At 36.9% G+C, this 19,295-nt stretch overlaps 1 protein-coding gene across 1 annotated transcript in view; it reads right to left on the minus strand.

Moving 5' to 3' along the window:
* Nucleotides 1–19,295, minus strand: part of Adgb (androglobin) — a 99,624-nt gene that overhangs the window by 70,465 nt on the left and 9,864 nt on the right. Inside the window, exons 4-10 of the mRNA XM_090337995.1 lie at nucleotides 18,938–19,030; nucleotides 17,752–17,823; nucleotides 16,705–16,914; nucleotides 11,148–11,287; nucleotides 8,271–8,357; nucleotides 3,896–4,170; nucleotides 2,510–2,635 (exon numbers count right to left, since the gene is read on the minus strand). Coding sequence (XP_090194121.1) covers nucleotides 2,510–2,635; nucleotides 3,896–4,170; nucleotides 8,271–8,357; nucleotides 11,148–11,287; nucleotides 16,705–16,914; nucleotides 17,752–17,823; nucleotides 18,938–19,030 — 1,003 coding nt within the window. The remainder of the gene's footprint in view (nucleotides 1–2,509; nucleotides 2,636–3,895; nucleotides 4,171–8,270; nucleotides 8,358–11,147; nucleotides 11,288–16,704; nucleotides 16,915–17,751; nucleotides 17,824–18,937; nucleotides 19,031–19,295) is intronic.

Consider the following 19,295-nt stretch of genomic DNA (forward strand, 5'->3'; position numbering starts at 1 on the left):
CTTGGGCTTGAGCTCAGGGCCTGAGCACTGTCCTTGGACTTTCTCAAGGCTAGAGCTCTACCACTTGAGCCTCAGCACCACTTTGGGCTTTTTTCTATGTATGTGGTACCTAGGAATTGAACCTGGGTCTTCGTGCATGCTAGGCAAGCACTCTACCACTAGGCCAAACTCCCAGCCATGATAGAGCCTTTTTTCCTATAAGAATATTCCAGAAACTCTGCCATATAATACATAAGATTATTTAAATGTTACTGTTATTACTGATTCCTTTTGTTAAATGTTGTCAAAATAAATAGCATTCTAGCCTGAAACACTGACTCACAATGAAGTATACTCCACAGTATTACAGAACTTTTACACATCCCTATGACAGATACTTGTTCAAGGTCATAAATTTTCACTCAGGTAGTGATATTAAGTCAATTTCTTACAATGGGTAACCTTTATTGAATGTTTATTCTCTGTTCAGGAGTGATCCAAGGATTTTAAATGAGTTGCTTCTCACTTATAAGCTATGAAATAAATTAGTAATAGCATCATTTTTCAGATAACCAAAATGAGTTACAGAAACAGGTTCAAGGTGTACAGGTTAGCAGTGTAAGATATGAAGTACAAAAAGTACAAAATGTCAGTCATGGAGAAAAACAAAATGATGAGACAAAGGACAAAGGATGAACACTGCAATGCAACAGCGATACTCAGAAGACAGTGTGTTGGAAATGAACTTTACATCTTTTGGGGGGGAGGGAAAGTAGGAAGATTGAAGGAGGAAGTAATAATTTGGACAAGAAATGTAGTGAGCCACAGGAGATTTCTTTAAGTACCAATTCACCACTTCTTGCGTATCCCACCTATAGCCCTGCCACCTTGGATGCTTTATCCCCAACAGCACAGAGCTAGCAAAGGGAATCACTCAAGAGTACATTTTATGGGCCACCAAGAGGTGGTGTGCATTACTGTGTTCCATGTTCCAGAAGCGAGGATACAAGGACAGGCTGGGTACCACATACATAGAAAAAAACTGGAAGTGGTGCTGTGGCTCACATGGTAGAGCTCTAGCCTTGGGAAAACCCAAGGACAGTGCTCAGGCCCTGAGCTGAAGTCCCTGGACTAGCAAAAATAAATTATAGATAGATAACAGGCTCTCTCATAGTCAGAAAAGATCCAACTTGTTTATGCCACTGAGTCATATCATATACAGTCATACTTTTACTTCTTTGAAAATTTTAAATGTTAGCTACCATGTTACTGAGTGATATGACTTTATTAAACAAATTCTGTTATTTTGTCGTCAATAAGTTTACAACAGAATGCAAACAAGTAATGTTTCAGGCAATTTGTTTTTCTCTAATATCAGAAGGGTCTAAGTCATATTTACTTCTAGTAAGTAGATGTTTTTACCTCACAATTTGTGCCCAAATTTCTTTTGAAGCTGTATTTCAACTATGTTTAGAGAATAGTTTTCAACAAGATTAAATGGTGGTGGTATCAACAGATATTGAGGGGAGGCAGAACACAGCAGTGAGCAATGTGAACCTGTGAGCAGGTTCTCCTGCATTCCCAGCCCATTTCACATTTCCTTGGGGATTTGTGCAACAAATCACATCCAATACCAGAGCGGCCCACTGTTGCAGAGGTCTGCACAGCAGCCTCCCAGCAGAGGTTCAAAACTGCCTGCAACCTGTGCATACAGTTCTTATTCTTTCCTTTGAGAAATGGGAGTGTCTATTGCAGTTATGTCTCTCTACAACAATATCGCACAGATCCTCTTTGTAATGTCCTTCATATGGGTGTGTTGCCTAGTTTTCCTTTAATGAATGGAAGCTTACACTGCAGTTATTATCTCTCTTCCACGATCTCCTACAGACATTCCTCTGGAATGTGAAGTGTGGCTGTGCACAGTGCATCTCTCCCTATGGGTATGGGGTGTATAGTGTGTGTCCTGGTTTTTCTGCTGAGGAATGAGAGCTTACACGTCAGCAGTTATTCGATTCCACTTCCACATTCCACGAGAGGGCGGGTACACGTGGGTGAGTGTGTGCACATGCATGTGACTTGCGATTCTAGATTTCAGACAAGACACAATTATTAGACAGTAATTGGGTTGGGATTGTTGGTGAGTGGTAAATACATTACCTATGTGGAAACAAGCAATAGAGATATCTGGTTTTTAGGAAAAAGAGATGTAGCAGAGGTTGAACATTGTTCAGGAAATGATTTCTTTTTCCTTTAAGACACTCAGCCAGATATTTACCAACTTTGGTTACAGTGAAGTGTAGCCATGGACACCAATTATAATCACTGGAATGCAAACAGAATGCATACACAATACCGCTGGTTTTACCCTTACAAAAAATCTTACACTTGCAGCCCTCCTTCTTTTTCCCCTTCTGCTGGTACAGCTTACTTAGATATTTCAACAGGGAAAGTGTACTTCTACATTCCAACATGTTCCAATATTCTAGGGAAGAGCTAAAATAATTATCATTCTAAGAGGCTGAGCGCTTACAATCTGATAGAGACTGCACAGAATACTGCACATCTGATGAGGGTCTTGAGCCATGAAGTGAGAATTTGGACTTCTCCTTCTCCTTTTCTCCATCTTTACTCTTCTTCTTCCCAAGGTCTTTTGCATCTGATTTTTTTAACATATTAAAAAAACATGGTGAATCTTTCAACTAGTAAATCTCAAAATATGATTCCTATTTAGTCATTGTGTTGGGGGATAAAAAGAAGCCAAAACAATAATATTATTTCAGTATAAAACTTTACCTGATATTTTACTAAAATATAATATCTGAAAATATTTGAATATATGACTGAATGCCTGGATGTTAATTTGCGAGACATGAGCAAAAGATTCTAGAAGCAAATTAATTTGGAGTCTCCAGAACAGAATTAATTCAGTTTGACTTATTTGCCTTTTTTGTTTTGTTCTGGTAAATGAATACATGATAGCTCATTTCAGGAAGGGGCTTTGTAGGCAGATGTTGTTCACATAGTTGATCTTGGTATACAACTGAGAAAGATCGAAAGTAAACATTTGTCTAATTTTTTGTTAATATTTTCTTTTTTGTTTTGTAATGGTACAGATCAAACCTAGAGTCTTGCTCACTCTAGGAATGTAAAACTACATCCCTAGTTCCACCAATCCTTCTCCTTGTTTTGAGATAGTATTTGCACTGCATGTCAAACTCCTCTTGCCTCACTGCCCAGCATGCACAGATTATAAGCAAGTGCTACTATACCCAGACTCACTCTAGGATTTCTGGTTTCACTATGTAGCTCAAGCCTGAGATTCTCCTACCTCTGTTTCTCAAGGTAGACGAGATCATAATGAAGAATAATTATGACAAAACATAAATATTTTCAAAAACAGAAATATGAAAAAGATCGTTTTAACTAATATCAAAATATATAGAAAAATAGTATGATAGATTTACAACTGCATTGTTTACATGCATAAATATATGAGATATTCTAGTATATATAAAAATTATTTATTTTGGAAAGAAATAATTCTGTACTTTGTAAACTAAGTTGCAATTAATTTTTTTTCAGATTTGACTTTGTAGCTTAGAATAATATATCAGAAAATCATTAATTTGACCTGGGCTCACATATTCAAAAACAAGAGTAAATTTTTGCCTTTGTTATGTTGATCCATCCTAATTTACTTAGGAACATGAGAAACAAGTCTTTGATAGAAATGTAAATTCCCATGTTTTTTTTCCTATATTAACATTGTGTCAATTTGGTATTATTAAAGAAAGAAGACCGCAATATAAAACAATAGTTAACATACACACACATACAGCATTAGCTTCCTCTTGGACTGTGAAGCCATTAATGGGCAGTCTGCCTGTATCTGATGTCTGGCTGGAACACGGCTCACCTTTTGGAGTTTTTTCACTTTTCTCCGGAAATTTCAGTACCGTTAAGGAAGATTCAGTTCTGAATTCCTTAAAGTCTTTTGCTTCCTTTATATCCTTCAAGTCTTTCACTTCCTTTATATCCTTCACCTCTTTGCCATTCTTTATCTCTTTCACAGGTTCTTTTGATTTGGTGTCTACCACTGCTGTTTTGCTTTCAGAGTTGCTATCATCTGACAGCCTAAATTCTGGCAAAACTTCTTTTAAGAGCTCCCAGACCTTGTCCATATATCCTGGGCTTAAGAGAGAAGGCACCAGCATTAATTTCCATGACATGTCTCCAGAAAAAAATCAACAGGGTATTTATAAGATTTATTTCAATTGTGATAAAAATGAGTAGTAATAAAATGTTGTTATACATTTATTGATTTAGCATGCCAGGCTACTGCTGGCTTAAAGAGATTACAGACATGATTCTTGTCTCAAGTATCTGGCAGAGGAGACAGGTCTGTTAAAACCATGACAGAGGGAAAATGTTGTTGATTTGACATTAGGTCAGATAGTTTCCCATGATAAAGGTTCTTGTTTGCTTCTCTGTGGAGACTGAGTATTCCTGCTTCCCCTGAGATTTCCATGGGACCATGTGTTGGTTTTGTGTTATGACAAAAATTACTTTGAGACTCCTTAAAACATTCCCTTTCTTCTCATCACTGTTGACAGGTGAGCACTGCTTCCTCTATGTTCCTGAGTTATCTGTTCTTGCCACTCTGAATACTCTTTCCTCAGTAAGTGAACATTGTCACCTGACCAGGCATACAATTCCCACTTGAGCTCTGGCTCACAGACCACTCCTGATATCAGCACCCATTCATGCACCCAAATAATGGGGGTATATCTGTAAAGGAGCAAAAGCACAAGCAAATAAATAAGCAAAAATATCTGCTTCCCCCTCCTATACAGCACTCAAGAACACAAACAGAATGACTGAGTTTCCCTCCCAAAACCCTGATAGAATAAAAGATGTCACTTTGCTCATTCCTGCCGTCACTGATGTAGATCACCCAATCTCCATTCTTCTCATCAACTTCTCTACTGAGAGGCACTTAGAAAAATCTTATCAGAACACCACACTTAGTAGTCTTCCATGTCCAGTTCCCCCAGAGCTATCTTCCAAAAATGACAAACCTGATAAGGTTGAAAAATTCCTAAATTACATCCTCTCCCTATCATGATATTGTCAATATTTCTCAACATGATGTAAATGCTTTGCATCTACTTGGCCCTTCTGATCTCCATCTCCTGGCCCATTCACCTGGTAGAACTCAGTAAGTCATCATCCCATCATGGAACTGTCTGCTGGTTTCTGGGAATTCACAGAATTACATGTCATTCTCTTTTATTTCCTGGCTGTTCTTTTTTTTCTGACTTGGTTTCCCATCTTACCATCTGCAGTAACTACAGTCAATCTTTTGAAGTCAGGTTAAGTTTCATTTTTGCAGTCTGAGAAAGTTCTATGTTTCTCACATAGCCTTCAAAAACCCTTTCAAATTATTCATTTGACACATACTTGTTGAACACACATTCCACAATAGTCATTCGGTGTTTCTATTCTGCACATACAGAAGAATGTTGGGTAAGACAAAACATTTTCTATTCTTCCCTCTCATGGACCCTAACATCCAGTAGATGAAAACAGTCAAGAAAGAAAGAAACAAGAGAAAGATAAAGAAAAAAGCGGCCTATTGGTAGAGTGCTTGCCTAGCATGCACAAAGACCTGAATTCCATTCCTCGGCACCACATACATAGAAAAAAAGCTGGAAGTGGTGCTGTGGCTCAAGGGTAGAGCTCTAGCTTTCAGAAAATTTCAAGAAGAGTACTTAGGCCCTGAGTTCAAGCCCCACAACTCCTATAGAGACCACATGGAACAAGGAGATTCTTGAGTGTGATAGGAAGACAGAACAGTGAGGGGGCCAGTGAGTGGGTTGCCAAGATGGAAATGAGGTCAAGAATTAGGTCAGAGATTATACAAGGACCAAAATAAAGATTTAAAAACTTCATTCAAATATAGTCCTTAACCACTGAAAGCTTTTTAAATGAGGAGAACAGATAGGACACAATTTGTACCTTTAAAATTATTCTTACAAGCCAGGAATCAGAGGCTCAAACGGTAATCCCAGCTACTCAGGAGGCTGAGATATGAGGATCCTGTTTTGAAGCCAGCCTGTGCAAGGAAGTCCATGAGACTCTTAACTCCAATAAACTCCTCAGAAAAAGCCACGGGCGCTGTGGTAGAGTGGTACAGTGCCAGCCTTGAGCACGAGGAGGCTCAGGGACAGGGCCCATGCCCTAAGTTCAAGCCATAGGACTGGCAAAAAAAATTATTCTGATGGCCACGTGGAACACTGGTTAGAGAACACAGACCAAGGAGAACAGCTGAAAAGTCATTCCTGAACTAGGAAGGAAATAGTAGACATTCAGCTTCTGTAGAGAAGAAACTATGGATGGCTCCCAGGGTGGGACTGTATGTGAAAGGAGAGGAAAATGAATGTAAAGAATGACTCCTGACTTTTGAATTTGAACAGGGATGGATGTGGTTGATAGCTCAATGTACAGAGAAGCCATGCTTAAGGCATAGAATTGGAAAACAGAATCAACAGTTCCTTCCTAGATATTTTGAGCTAAGGATACTTTGTGTGTTTTTGTGCGCATGTGAGTGTTTGTGTGTGAGTGTGTGTGTGTGTGTGTGTGTGTGTGTGTGTGTGTATGTGGACTTCTAGGACTTGAACACAGACCCTGGATGCTGTCCCTGAGCTTTTTTGCTCAAGACTCATATTTTACCATCTGAGCCACGCATCCGTGTCCAGCTTTCTGCTTGTTAATTGAAGAGAAGAGTTTGATAGCCTTTCCTGTCCAGAATGGCCTCAAACCTTGATCCTCACATTTCATATTCCTGAGTATCTATGACTACAGATGTGAGTCACTGGAGCTTAGCGATTTTTTTTAAAATCTGAATGTATATGTAATTTAGGCAGCTGTGTGTTATAATTCAGAATTTGATAAATGGGGATCATAGACACATGTATAAATTAGGTATAATATCAGATGTGCAGATATAACTTGAAAGTTACTGGACAAGAGTTTGTTATTTTAAGTCATGGGCGAGAAATCCTGTTACATCTAGTTATTGAGAAACTAGACAAAAAGCCTGGAAAGAGCAGGATATAAAACAAGATTCAAGCCTGAAAGAACATTGTTGTTTTAGCTAAGTGAATAAAATTTTTGTGAGATGAGTTTATCAAGGTCAAATACTAGAATGAAGAATAAGTGAAAAAAAAAGACATCAATAATGGATTCAATAATACTAAGGGCTTTGCTGACTTTAAAGAAAGCTTTTTCACTGGTGCAGTGGAGAAGGACAGGAGTCAGATAAGAGGAGATTGGGGGGTGTGGTACTGATGATAGAGTATGAGGATCATTAAATAATTCATCCATTCATACTTGCTCTGAGGAATGTGAAATAAACTAATGGTTTGAAAACAATTGTTTCCTCGTGGACCTCAGAGTTGCTTGAACTGTTCTCTGTCTGTCACTAGATCCCCAGGACCTAGCAGAAAGTTTGTTTCCTGCTTATTTAGTTGCTGCATTTAATCCCACGGGCAGCTCTGCAACAGAGGTATTAAAGTCTTTTTTTTATTTTCAGGTTTTGTTTGTTGGTCTGGGGATCAAACCAAGAGCCTAGCACATGCCAGGCAAGTAATCTATTCCTGAGCCGAGACTCTAGCTAGTATTACAGTTTTTAATTTTAATGTATAGAGGGGTTACACTTATAATCTCCAGATAGAAGGAAAATTATTTCTCACACATTGATACTCCTTCTCATGTTTTTGTCCCATTTCTCTCCCCCCCAACCCCTTCCTCCCCTCATTTTCCCCCTCCTATTTCAAATAAACAAGTAAACATCTATATAATACACCTGGTAACAAGGTGGGCTACTGTAACAACATGGGATTAACCAAAGGGTAACACAAAAGAAGAGAGAAAAACATAATACATTAAGAATAAAAGTATTACAGTATTAACTGAGTTTTAAAGGATTCTAAAGGTATGTGAGTATACAGCTAACAGATAATGTCAGGATTCAACCATGCCTGTGAATCTAAAATCCATAGTATTGCTACCTTTTTTCTCTATAATATTACCACATGCTATGTTAGGAAGAAAACATATTCAAGGGTCACCATGCAGTTAAGTCATATAACTCATATGCTCGAAATTAAGTATAAGAACTTAGCTAGCCAATTTGTTCTCCAAATGTTTTGTGAAACATGACCTCTCGGAATTTTCCTGGATTAAGCATATCATAAGAAAACTTTGAAAAGCTTTGTCTTCCAACCTACTGCAGAGTGATGACTTCTGGCAGCCAGCCTGTGAGGGCGTGGATGACTGTGAACTCCCCCAGCTCTCTCCTCTGCGCCATGTGGATGCTGATAGGAAAAACACACTATGCTGAAACGACTGGAATGTGGAAATGCAGAGAAATACACGAGCACTAGGAATCAAATCACAACTCAACCACGGAGTAATAGTCCATGTTGGGTATCGTAGTGGTTCTACATTGTGATGCAAGAAAATATTTTCTCACCAGCCAGATGATTATTTTTTTGTGGCAACATCTAAGTTGGTCCAATGAGAAAATTTCCAAGTGTTTACTAAGCATGCATATAAACTTTACTTTGTGAAGGTCTAAAATTAATAATTCCATATATATATATATACAACCATACTCATAAAATATGCAACTTAAATAGTATGCAACTCATTTTATATATTCCATATATGATCATGTGATTTATATATGCATGATCATGTTCTGGGGTAAGGGAAGAGCCATGGTGTTTCTTCATTCCAATTTCAGTAATTAATTCGAGGTGCCCAGGAGAGGCTGTGTGTTTAATCAGTCTTATATATGATTGATCAAGGAGAGCATCAGAAATTCTTAATGAAATTCTTAGGTAACTGCAGAGAAAAGCTGAAACACCGGACAAATCCTGTACAAGACTTGGTCTGCATGACATAAAGTCATAGGTGGTGATTGACCACATACAGTCACTTAGTTATTTTGTGTCTGTTTTTCTTGAATGCTTTGTCTGATACATTTATATGTAGAAATGCCCTTCTACCCAGGAATCCCAGCTGTCCTGCAGGAATAAGAACAATGTTCTTCATTAGTGGCAGTGCTGATAGCACTAATTTATGTATGTGATCTCTGCAGATAGAACTCATACCATCTCCGTCACACATTTCAGTGTTTACCAATTTGCATTATTTTGTTATGGACCATGGATTTACCTATGACTCAGTATGTCAAAGGTAATGTATATTTGTTGATATACTTCAGAGTCTGGTCTGCACTCCTGTGATGACATTGACTATCCAATGGAAACTATTTCTCCTTTCTTGGCATATTTCACACTGATATTTAAAGAACAACCTTGTGTTTGATTTTTTTAAATATAGAATGCTAAACTACTCTATACTATAAAAATCTGAGATGACAGGGAAAAATTTACATTGTATCATATATGGAGTTTTCTGCTGGTAATCTTAAGAAATACACTGCACATTGCTTGGTATTTTATTTTCAAGCTGAATTTGTTTATCAAAAAATATTGACTCCATTACTCATATTCCTATTAATGTCTACTCAGATATTAAAAAAAAAACAAAGTGTCCAGTTACTATGCAGGCCGTATATTTAAATACAGCATGTATTTAATACAGCACTGACCTTCAGAACTTCAGGATCAGCCTAAAAATAGAAACATTAATAATATATTCTTATTACTTTTTTTTTGGTTGGTCATGGGGCTTGTGCTCTGGGCCTGGGCGCTGTCATTGACCTGGTAGCACTCTACCACTTTGAACCAAAATGCCAGTTTTCCAGTGGTTAACTGAAGATAAGAAAAAAAATGGAGTTAAGTGTTTCATAGCCTTTCCTGCCTGGGCTTCCTTCGAACTGTAATCCTCAGATCTCAGTCTCCTGAGTAGCTATGATGATAAACATGAGCCACCAGTGCCCAGATTCTTACTACTTTTTTAAAAAACAAAACAAAGATAGGTGCCCCCAGTGTGAACCTTGATAGTATTCAGCTATCTCAAATGATCTGTTCTTACAAAAACAACCACTAAAAGTAAAAGACCCTGAAGAAGAGAGATATAAAGAATGGCAATGGGTGTGGTTGGTTTTTTTTGTCTTGTAGCTTGGGAGACAAAAAGGAAGCTGAGCCAAAAGAAGACCAACACAAAGTGACCTACTCAGCTTCTTACTGGCGTTATAGTGCTTTCACAGGAGGAGAAGGTGGCTGACAGCATGGGTTGGTTAAAACCACGTGGTGTATTCTGTTGACAAGTACAGAGTTGCTGTGATACTCTGTGCATGTGGGTATACAATCCCGGCCTGCACAGGATTCTCCCACCCACTGTTAACATAAAGTTCTGCATTGCCAATCCAAGCTTCTAACTTTGGTCTGCACTGTGAATTGGGTTACTAGGGCCAGAATACAAGGAATAATGCCTCTTCCACAATGTAGGAGTCTAGGATACAGTGCATATTTTGCAAGCATATTAAAGTTAGTATGTCTAGTTTTAATTATTAACCTTTCACAAGGGACTATGTTACAAAAAGTATGGGGAGACTACTAATATACACATGAAAAAAGTTCATGTTGTGAAGTTTTCTAAGTAACTGCTGTATATGCTAAAACTAAAAGGTCAATTCTATTATACATGTGTATTATTTAGATAAATCAATTGTCTGATTTCTTTTGCTTCTAAAAGGAAACATATTTTCCACAATCTACTTCTTGTTTACAGTATAAGAACAGAGTGATGTTGAGTATTTTTTTTTTCTTCAGGAGGTTTTTGTCTACTGGTTAGTTCAAATTGGGTGTTTTGGCATGTTAGTTTTAGTACATGAAAGTTTGCAATATTGCAAAGTTTTCTTTTCATTCATTTTTCTAAAACAAGTTTTTAACTCCCATTTTCCTGCATGGTAAACAGAAAATATTTCTCTGTCTTTGTCTCTCTGTCTCTGTCTTTGCCCTTTACCTTTTTTTCTGTCATGCTCTGTTTCTCACTGTTTATTTCTTGCTCTGTCGCTCTTATTTTAAAATTAACCCTTGTTAAAACTTTCACCTTGTAAAACATTAAATTACTCAGGATTGGGTATACTTGCTAATCTCTGTCTTTCTTATGAGAATAAAGTTTGGACATACTCCACATTCGCCAGCTTAATGATTGCCTTGGACAACAACATGGGCCAAAGTTCAAATTCACAGGTTGTAGCTGGAAGCAATAGATTGTTATCTTCATCAAAAGGAAAGAAGTCATCAATTGTTATCTTTCTCCAGCAACCCTAAAATATGAAAAATAAAGAATGCAATATCAACAATTTAGGGCTGTCTTCGTAAACACCAAAACTGTGTACCACTGATGTTATTATTTACTGTTCTATACATCTTTGAAGTCTGTTTTTCAGTAGTAATCTCTTACTGTATTTTAGATTATTTACTATTAGTTTATGTTTTATTTATAATACATCTACATTTGTATCAATGCCTTTCTTACTTCTCTAGATCTTAGGAGCTCATATTTGAAGCAGCAGAACTAAAATACTAGTAAGTCACAAATAAGCTTAGAAATTATTTACTTCATGTTTCAACAAAATAAATCCTCCAATAATAAAACCTTCAATAATTATTCTTATCCTGAGATACATGCTCACTGACTTTCATTTCTATCATATATGTGCTTGCTCCTAATTAAAAGTCTATTTTTAAACAAGAAGTAACAAGAATTAGTAAAATTTAATAATATATTTACTCCATGCATATTACTTAAAATTACAAGATGAAACAAATGATAATATTAATGATTGCAAATTCTAATATGTATATATATATACTTATTTTATTTTTATCTAAAAGTTCTATTATGAATGAATTCCTTTGCTAACAAGCATTTTCAGCCATAATATCAAGGTATGTGAGGATGGTCTAGTACTATTAATTATTCACCATCCAGAGGGCGAAGGCATGCACGCAAGTCATGTAAAATACAATATAGCCAAAGTACTCTTAGGACCTGAAAGAAAAGTCCGACTAGTTTTACTACGGAAAAGTCACATCAAGAATGTGACATCTGAACTGAAGCTACAAGGAGCAGCATATTTTCCCCAGGAAGATAGGGGCAGCAGTGTAAAGAGAGACATTTTCTTTACATGATTTGGTCACCTTGAACTCCATGTTGCCTTATTTGGTGGCGAGGCAGGGCTAAAGGAAACATTCGTAAGAATCCACTGTGAAATGAACTAGGTACAAGGAGACAAATGTTGTGTTCTCTTATTTAAAGCACTGTGAAGAGACTTTATTATCTGGGTCCCAGAGGAGGTTATTATTTAATGAATAATTATTTAATTTCAGGATGATGAAGAATTATAGAAATGGGTAGTGCTATTGAATGTACAACATATAAATACTTAACACCACTGAATTTCACTCTTAAATTATTAAAATACTAAGTATCTTACCATATGTGTATATAATTCACATATATATATTTTTTTCTTTTTTTGCCATCTTGGGACTTGAACTCAGGACCTGGACATTGTCCCTGAACTTTTGCTCAAGGCTAGTGCTCTACCACTTGAGCCACAGCACCACTTCCAGCTTTTTCTGTTAATGTGGTACTGAGGAATCACACCTAGGGCTTCCTGCATACTGGGCAACCATTCTACCACTAAGCCATATTCTCAGCCTTCATTTTGTATATTTTACCACAATAAAAAATAGAAATAGGAGTTACTTTCTTATACTTTTCAAAACAATTTGCTGAAAGGGCCAGCAGGATTACCATGAAGGTTTTAATAACCATAAGAAGTTAAGCCAAACCAGTTCAGTAAGCATTGCCTATTTTCAGATGATCAAAGATAACATTGTTCAATTAAGAATGCTTCAACTACTGAAGCATACATTCTAAATTAGTGAATTTTATGGAATGTGCATCAAGTCTCAAAAGTCTTTAACAGAAAAGAATATACAGGGGTAGACATTAGTGTTATGGATATTTCTAAAACATAATTTTACCAGACTTAGAAGCATTTTTTCGGAAATTTTCTGACTCATTGATATTATACATCAGTTTACTGCTTCCTTAAAATTTATAAAGAAATTTAATAGCTTATATATTTATATATATTTACATAATTTATACAGACTTGATTTACCCTCAAAAATTTATATGTTGATGCTTTCACACAACCAATACGCTAGCATTGGGTGTGGGATTTTGTGGTGATAATAGGAGGGTGGGAGTCCTTAGAAAAGGACTGCAGTTCTTCCCTGCTGCTATTCAAAATAGGATAAGCCTAAACAGATCCACAGCCAGACACATCAAATTTGAACTTCATAAAAGCCAAGACAAAGAATGTGGAAGGCTGGCAGGAAGGAAAGACATTATCTGTAAAAGAAGAATAGGCACACACTTCAGAAAGCATGAAAGGCTGAAGTGTCACACTATTTTTCTGAGGCTGAAAGGAAGGTCCTTGACAGGACCTAGGAGATTCTGTAACTCGGGAAGTTCCCTTTGGAAATAAGCATGAAGTGAAAGCATAATCAGATAAAGGAAGCATAAAGTGGTTTGTTAGAAGAGGGTTGACTCAGAAAGACTGAAAAGAAATTCTTCAAGAAGAAAATAGAGTCAAATGAAACAAAACATCAGACATGATTAAAAAGCCAAAGAAAGACCAAACATGATAACATATGACATTGTTTTTCTCTTGAAATTGAAAAATTAGCACTGAATCTAAAAGCAAAATTTGTGATGAAGGTCTGAATATACATAAATGATATATAAAAGACAGATGACAGGAAGATGAAAGATACAGACAGACAGAATATTTAACAAAATTACTAAAACAGAATATGTAAAAGGTCTTAATTGGTGGTAAGGTAATTGCTTTCCAAAGTAAGTACAAAAATGTTATTGGTGGAATACTGTGAAAACTGTGAATGCATATTTTAATTTCCAGGATAACCACTAAGAAAAAAAGTATATAAAAAGAATGGTCAAAAAAAACCCACTGGGGCTGGACATTTGGCCTAGTGGTAAGAGTGCTTGCTAGCATGCAAGAAGACCCAGGTTTGATTTCTTGGTACCACATACACAGAAAAAAAAAGCTGGAAGTGGTGCTGTGGCTCAAGTGGTAGAGCTCTAGCCTTGAGACAAGTCCAGGGACAGTGCTCAGGCCCTGAGTTTAAACCATACAATTGGCAAAAAAAAAAGTCGAGTGGAATTCCAAAATCAGGCTGGAAGGCAGGAACATGAATAAAGAATTTAGAAAGGGCCCAAAAAGTAAACAAATACAAAAATTGTATTTATATTTTTTCAATTACATCAATTATAAATCATGTATAAACACAAATGTAAAAGTAACATGAAGCTGGGTGTGGTGGCTCATGCCTGTAATCCTAGCTACTCAGGAAGCTCAGATCTGAGGAGTAAGGTTCAAAGCCAGCCAGGGCACAAAAGGATCTGAGACTCTTTATCTCCATTAACCTATAGAAAATGGGAAGTAGCTTTGAGCTGAGGAGCTCAAACTCAGCATCCAGGCTGAGTTTAAGCCCTATGACCCACAAAAGGACAAAAAAATAACTTGAAGATGTACATGGCAAAACTAACAATTTGTATACCATTAAGCAGTGGAATTTCACTTGTGGAATCCTAGGAAAAATGGCTCGCCAAGAGGCTGTTTTGCAGCCTTGGGTACATTAATAAAACACTAATCACAACCTATACATTTAAATTTAGCAATATATATGTGTGTGTGTGTGTAATTTATATTTTCATATAATGAAGTAAAGAAGTATCAACCATACAAGCATAGGAAATGCCCATAATTTACAGTAAAAGAGATAATTTACAGTGTTATATGATCATGTTTCTATATAATAAGTTTATATATGTTTATAGGAAAACCAGAAAGTTTAGGAGTTTTTGTCTGTGATTGTCTCAACAGGGTAGAATTAGAGAGCATTTTCATTTACTAGCTTGAATATTTTAAAACTCTTTGCTTTACTAAGTGCATAAATAAGTACAAAAAAACTACACAGTGTTTTCTATTGGAAGAAGGAACTGAATAGTAGGAAAACAATTTGTCAAAATCTGTATCTTGAAATTATCTTACCTCAGATTTTTTGAACAAAAGTGTCATTGACAGTTTATTTCATAAATCTCTACCCACAGAAATGACTCCTGACGCCTGGGTAGGGATAGGAGGTAATAGTTTCACAAGCCACCACAAACACTCTTGGTATTGGGGATTTTCTGCACTCCACAGTGTGAAAAGCTCTGAATTCTACAAAAATATTGTGATTGGTGACTCACACCTGTAATCCTAACTACTAAAACGGCTGAGATCTGGAGGATTTCAAGTTTAAAGCCAGCTCTGGCAGAAAAAATCCTCAAAACTTCATTTCCAATTAACCCACAAAAATCAGGGCTAGAGATGTAGCTCAAGTGGTAGTGCATCAGCTGTGATAAAGAAGCCTAGTGGGGGCCAGGAGTTTGGCCTAGTGGTAGAGTGTTTGCCTAACATGCACAAAGACCCAGATTCAATTCTTCAGTACCACATATACCACACACATAGAAAAAAGCCAGAAGTGGTGTTGTGGCTTAAGTGGTAGAGCTAACCTCAAGAAAACCTAAAGACAATGCTCAAGAGACATGAAGAAATGGGCAAGATGAATGTGCGCTGAGTTACACAGTCCAATGGCAGGAGGGACAAAGCATATTTTTATGTGTGTTTCTTAAATATTTGCAGAACATAGATAATAATAGACATGTACAATACTGATAGATACATATGGTATTGATCTAGAGCTGGAAAAAATCAAACAAATTGTGTGTGTACAAAAAGACAAGGAAAAAAAACAGTTTATCTTGTCAGAAAGAATTTATTCAAATTATTTACTGAAGCTAATATGCACACGAGGTTTGGCTGAGGCTTAGCATGGGAATTACTTAGAAAGAAATAAAAGTTTCTCTCCCTAGATAAAACAGATCAAATTTCTGTCAAGTTGAAAAAAAAGGCAGTCATCTACTAAAGCAATGCATATGTAACTTTTTGTATCTCCATGATCCCCCCAGAGTCCGAGGTGTAAGAGAGAATTACTAAACTTGAGATCAGCCTTGGCCCGCCCTCTGGAAGATGGCTAAGCTACCTAGAGGTGGGCTAAAAAATTGGACATACTGAGATTTCCAAAGCATAAGTAATCATGCTTGGCAAGTACTCTACCACTAGGCTAATCTCTCTGGGTCCTGAGAGGGCATTTCTTTTGAACAATGTCACCCCATCCTTTACTCTCTCCCACGTTTTCCCTCCTGTTCCCACCCACAAGTAGCACAGTTCATTTTCAACATAGTTTCTAGTGCCACTGCAGCAATTGTTTACTCTGTCTCACTATTTCTGTGCTCCTCCTTGTCTGCCCCAAAATAGATAAATGAACAAACAAGATAAAATGAAATAAAAAGAGAACCAGAAACAAAGAGAAAAAAAATCCCCCTTGTTTTCATTTTCGGGAGTTCATGTCTAAAATATTATTCTATACGGCCAGATGCACACAGGTATGGCTCCTATGTGATCCCTCCTAAGAATATCCTCTTTCGTCTCACTCTGTGTGAATGCCTGGAGAGACCTATATGATGTATTCTTGTTTGGCAAATAAACATCAACCTGAAAGTCGCAAATCTTAATATGCAAGAAACTGTACTTACCATCCAGTAAAGTCTCGTGACATACTTGCCATAGCTGTTGAACAAGGGCATATGGCCCTTCACAGCCTTGCACAGTGAGTAGATGTGTTCCCAGGGCTTCCAGGGGAGAAAGGGAGGCTCTCCTGTGTTTGCTTTAAAATAACTGTTGAGAATCCCACCATTGAATATCTTCCATACTGCATAGATTTCACTGATAATCCACCTCATCAGCTGAAGAAAGCAAGATTCGTGGTAGCATTAAATTGTTACTTTTAAGTTATGGGTAATTCAAGTTACAGTTAAATACAGTTAAGAAAAGTCTCCTGTAGGAAATTTAACATGTACCTTTCTTACCCTCCCTCTCTCCCTTTCCTCCTTCCCTCCCTCCTGACCCCACCGTTCCTCCCTCCCTGCTCCCTCTTCCCCTTCCTTCTTTTCTCTCTTTCTTCCCTTCCTCCCTGACCCCTCACTTCTCATCAGTTCTGGGATTTGAACTAAGGATCTAGACAAGAAAGAACTCCACCTCTTAACCAACATCCCAGATCTTGTATTCCTTATTTCTAACCTAAAGAATAAAATCCTATGATTTTTTATCTTAGGAAATACTGTCACAATACAAATTTAAGTGCAATAACATTGGCCTCCCTTTGACATTTATTAAGCTCTGAAGTTGTTGGTATGGATAGATATGGGGGTGGGAAATGAAAGAGAGACACAAAGAGAGGAAGAAAAAGGAGGAAGAGGAAGGAAAGGACAGACTGAGATTAGACACTTCTGAGAGTAGTCTTGACTTTTGGGGCATTGTTGGGTATTAAAATCCAAGGGTTTAATATATTCTTAGGCAGGTCTTCCACCACTGAACTACATCTCCAGCAAATCCTTCAACTATATACCTTAAAAACATAAAATGTTTAATTCTCAACTGTGCTTCTACAGAGCTGGAAACACTACTCATACCAAAACTTAGACAGGAGCTAGGGAAAATTGAAGTTGGTTGTTTGAAGGCGGGTGGACAGGTTGGAAAGTACCTTTTTGTCATTGGGACCACAGTCCTACATCTCTACCTACCTCACTGCTGAATAAATGTTCATTGGCTGAAAACAGGTCAAATGTGAATTCATTTTTCACAACTACTGGAGTCTGAAAGAAACGATATGGATATAGATGTTACGCTATATAAAATAATGAAGGAAACAACTTAAGGTATACCACATTTGTTACAATCTATAACAATCAAGTAAAGGAAAAATAAGCATGCTGTTCTCTCATTTTAGATCTTCATTATATAATTCTGAAAAATAGAGTACTTTAACATAACATTATAATCATATATTACATAAATTTTACAGGCATACAAACACAGAAAACAGAGTATAGGAGATGTATAATTAAATTGGGTGTTGGTGAATCACATCTGTAATCCTAGGTTATAATGAAAACCAGAGCATCATGAGGGAAAATCGCATTAGGTGATTACTTCACAGGGAAGAAGAGATAAGTGCACTTAACATGCAGACTAGGATATGGAGTTGGGCAACACAAGAGTGCTGCTGTCATTGTGATTCAGGCTGGTGGACAAGTAAGTCCAGAAATACTATTTTTAGAAAAGGCGTCAATGGATTGTTTAGAGATACCAAGTATGAACCTCTTGGGTTAGAAACTTTATTCTAATAAATACTACAGGAAAGAAAATGAATCTCCTTCCCAGGAAATCCCATGGTTGGGATCTCAGATTGTAATTCAGCATTTTGGAGAGACCTAGAAACACCAAAGCTGCTGATAAAAGTTCAATAACCTCTTTGAAATGAGAAAGTGAAATTATTCCCTGAAAACCACTGCAAAAGAAACCTAAAACAATCGAAATGGTTTTTATCTTGCTGTGTTTAACAAGAAAAATTATACAAACTAGTGTGACAGCCATGCATGGTGGTCTATTTCTACAATCCCAGCTATTACAAAGGAGGAGATTTGGAGTATCACAGTTTGAGACCAGTCTGGCAGGAAAATAATAATATTAGCAAGACCTCATATCACCAAATACATTAAGCACGGTAGGATGCATGTGTAAGCTCAGCTAGATGGAAGACATACATAGGAAATTTGCAGTCTGAGGCTAGCCTGAGGCAAAAATAAGAAACTCAATGCAAAGAAGAACTTTTTTAAAAAAGGTTTCAAAATGGTGATTTTTTATCACAAAGTTGTTCAATTCTTATAGCTAATAAATATTTTATTTAAAAGTAAAAATATTTCTTACCCGACTAATTAAAAAATCCTGTGGACGTTTCCAGGAATAAGGTTTCAATGATGATGGCAATTCAATCTTTCCTTCGGGGTCTTCAAAAAAATGCTATATAAAAATAAATTGAGGGGTTTTTTTACTCATATAGTTTTATGAAAGTAAAAGCAATAGAATCATAATAAAAAGTCAGTGCATAGACCTGATCAATCAATAAGCATCTATAGAGGAATAAAAAGTCAGTGCATAGACCTGATCAATCAATAAGCATCTATAGAGGAATAAAAAGTCAGTGCATAGACCTGATCAATCAATAAGCATCTATAGAGAACTTCCCCAGAGAAGTCCCCTGGAGAACACTGGCTTGAACAATTCT

Source organism: Megascapheus bottae, chromosome 8, assembly GCF_031878675.1.
Source record: "Megascapheus bottae isolate mThoBot1 chromosome 8, mThoBot2.hap1, whole genome shotgun sequence".
Taxonomy (NCBI): domain Eukaryota; kingdom Metazoa; phylum Chordata; class Mammalia; order Rodentia; family Geomyidae; genus Megascapheus; species Megascapheus bottae.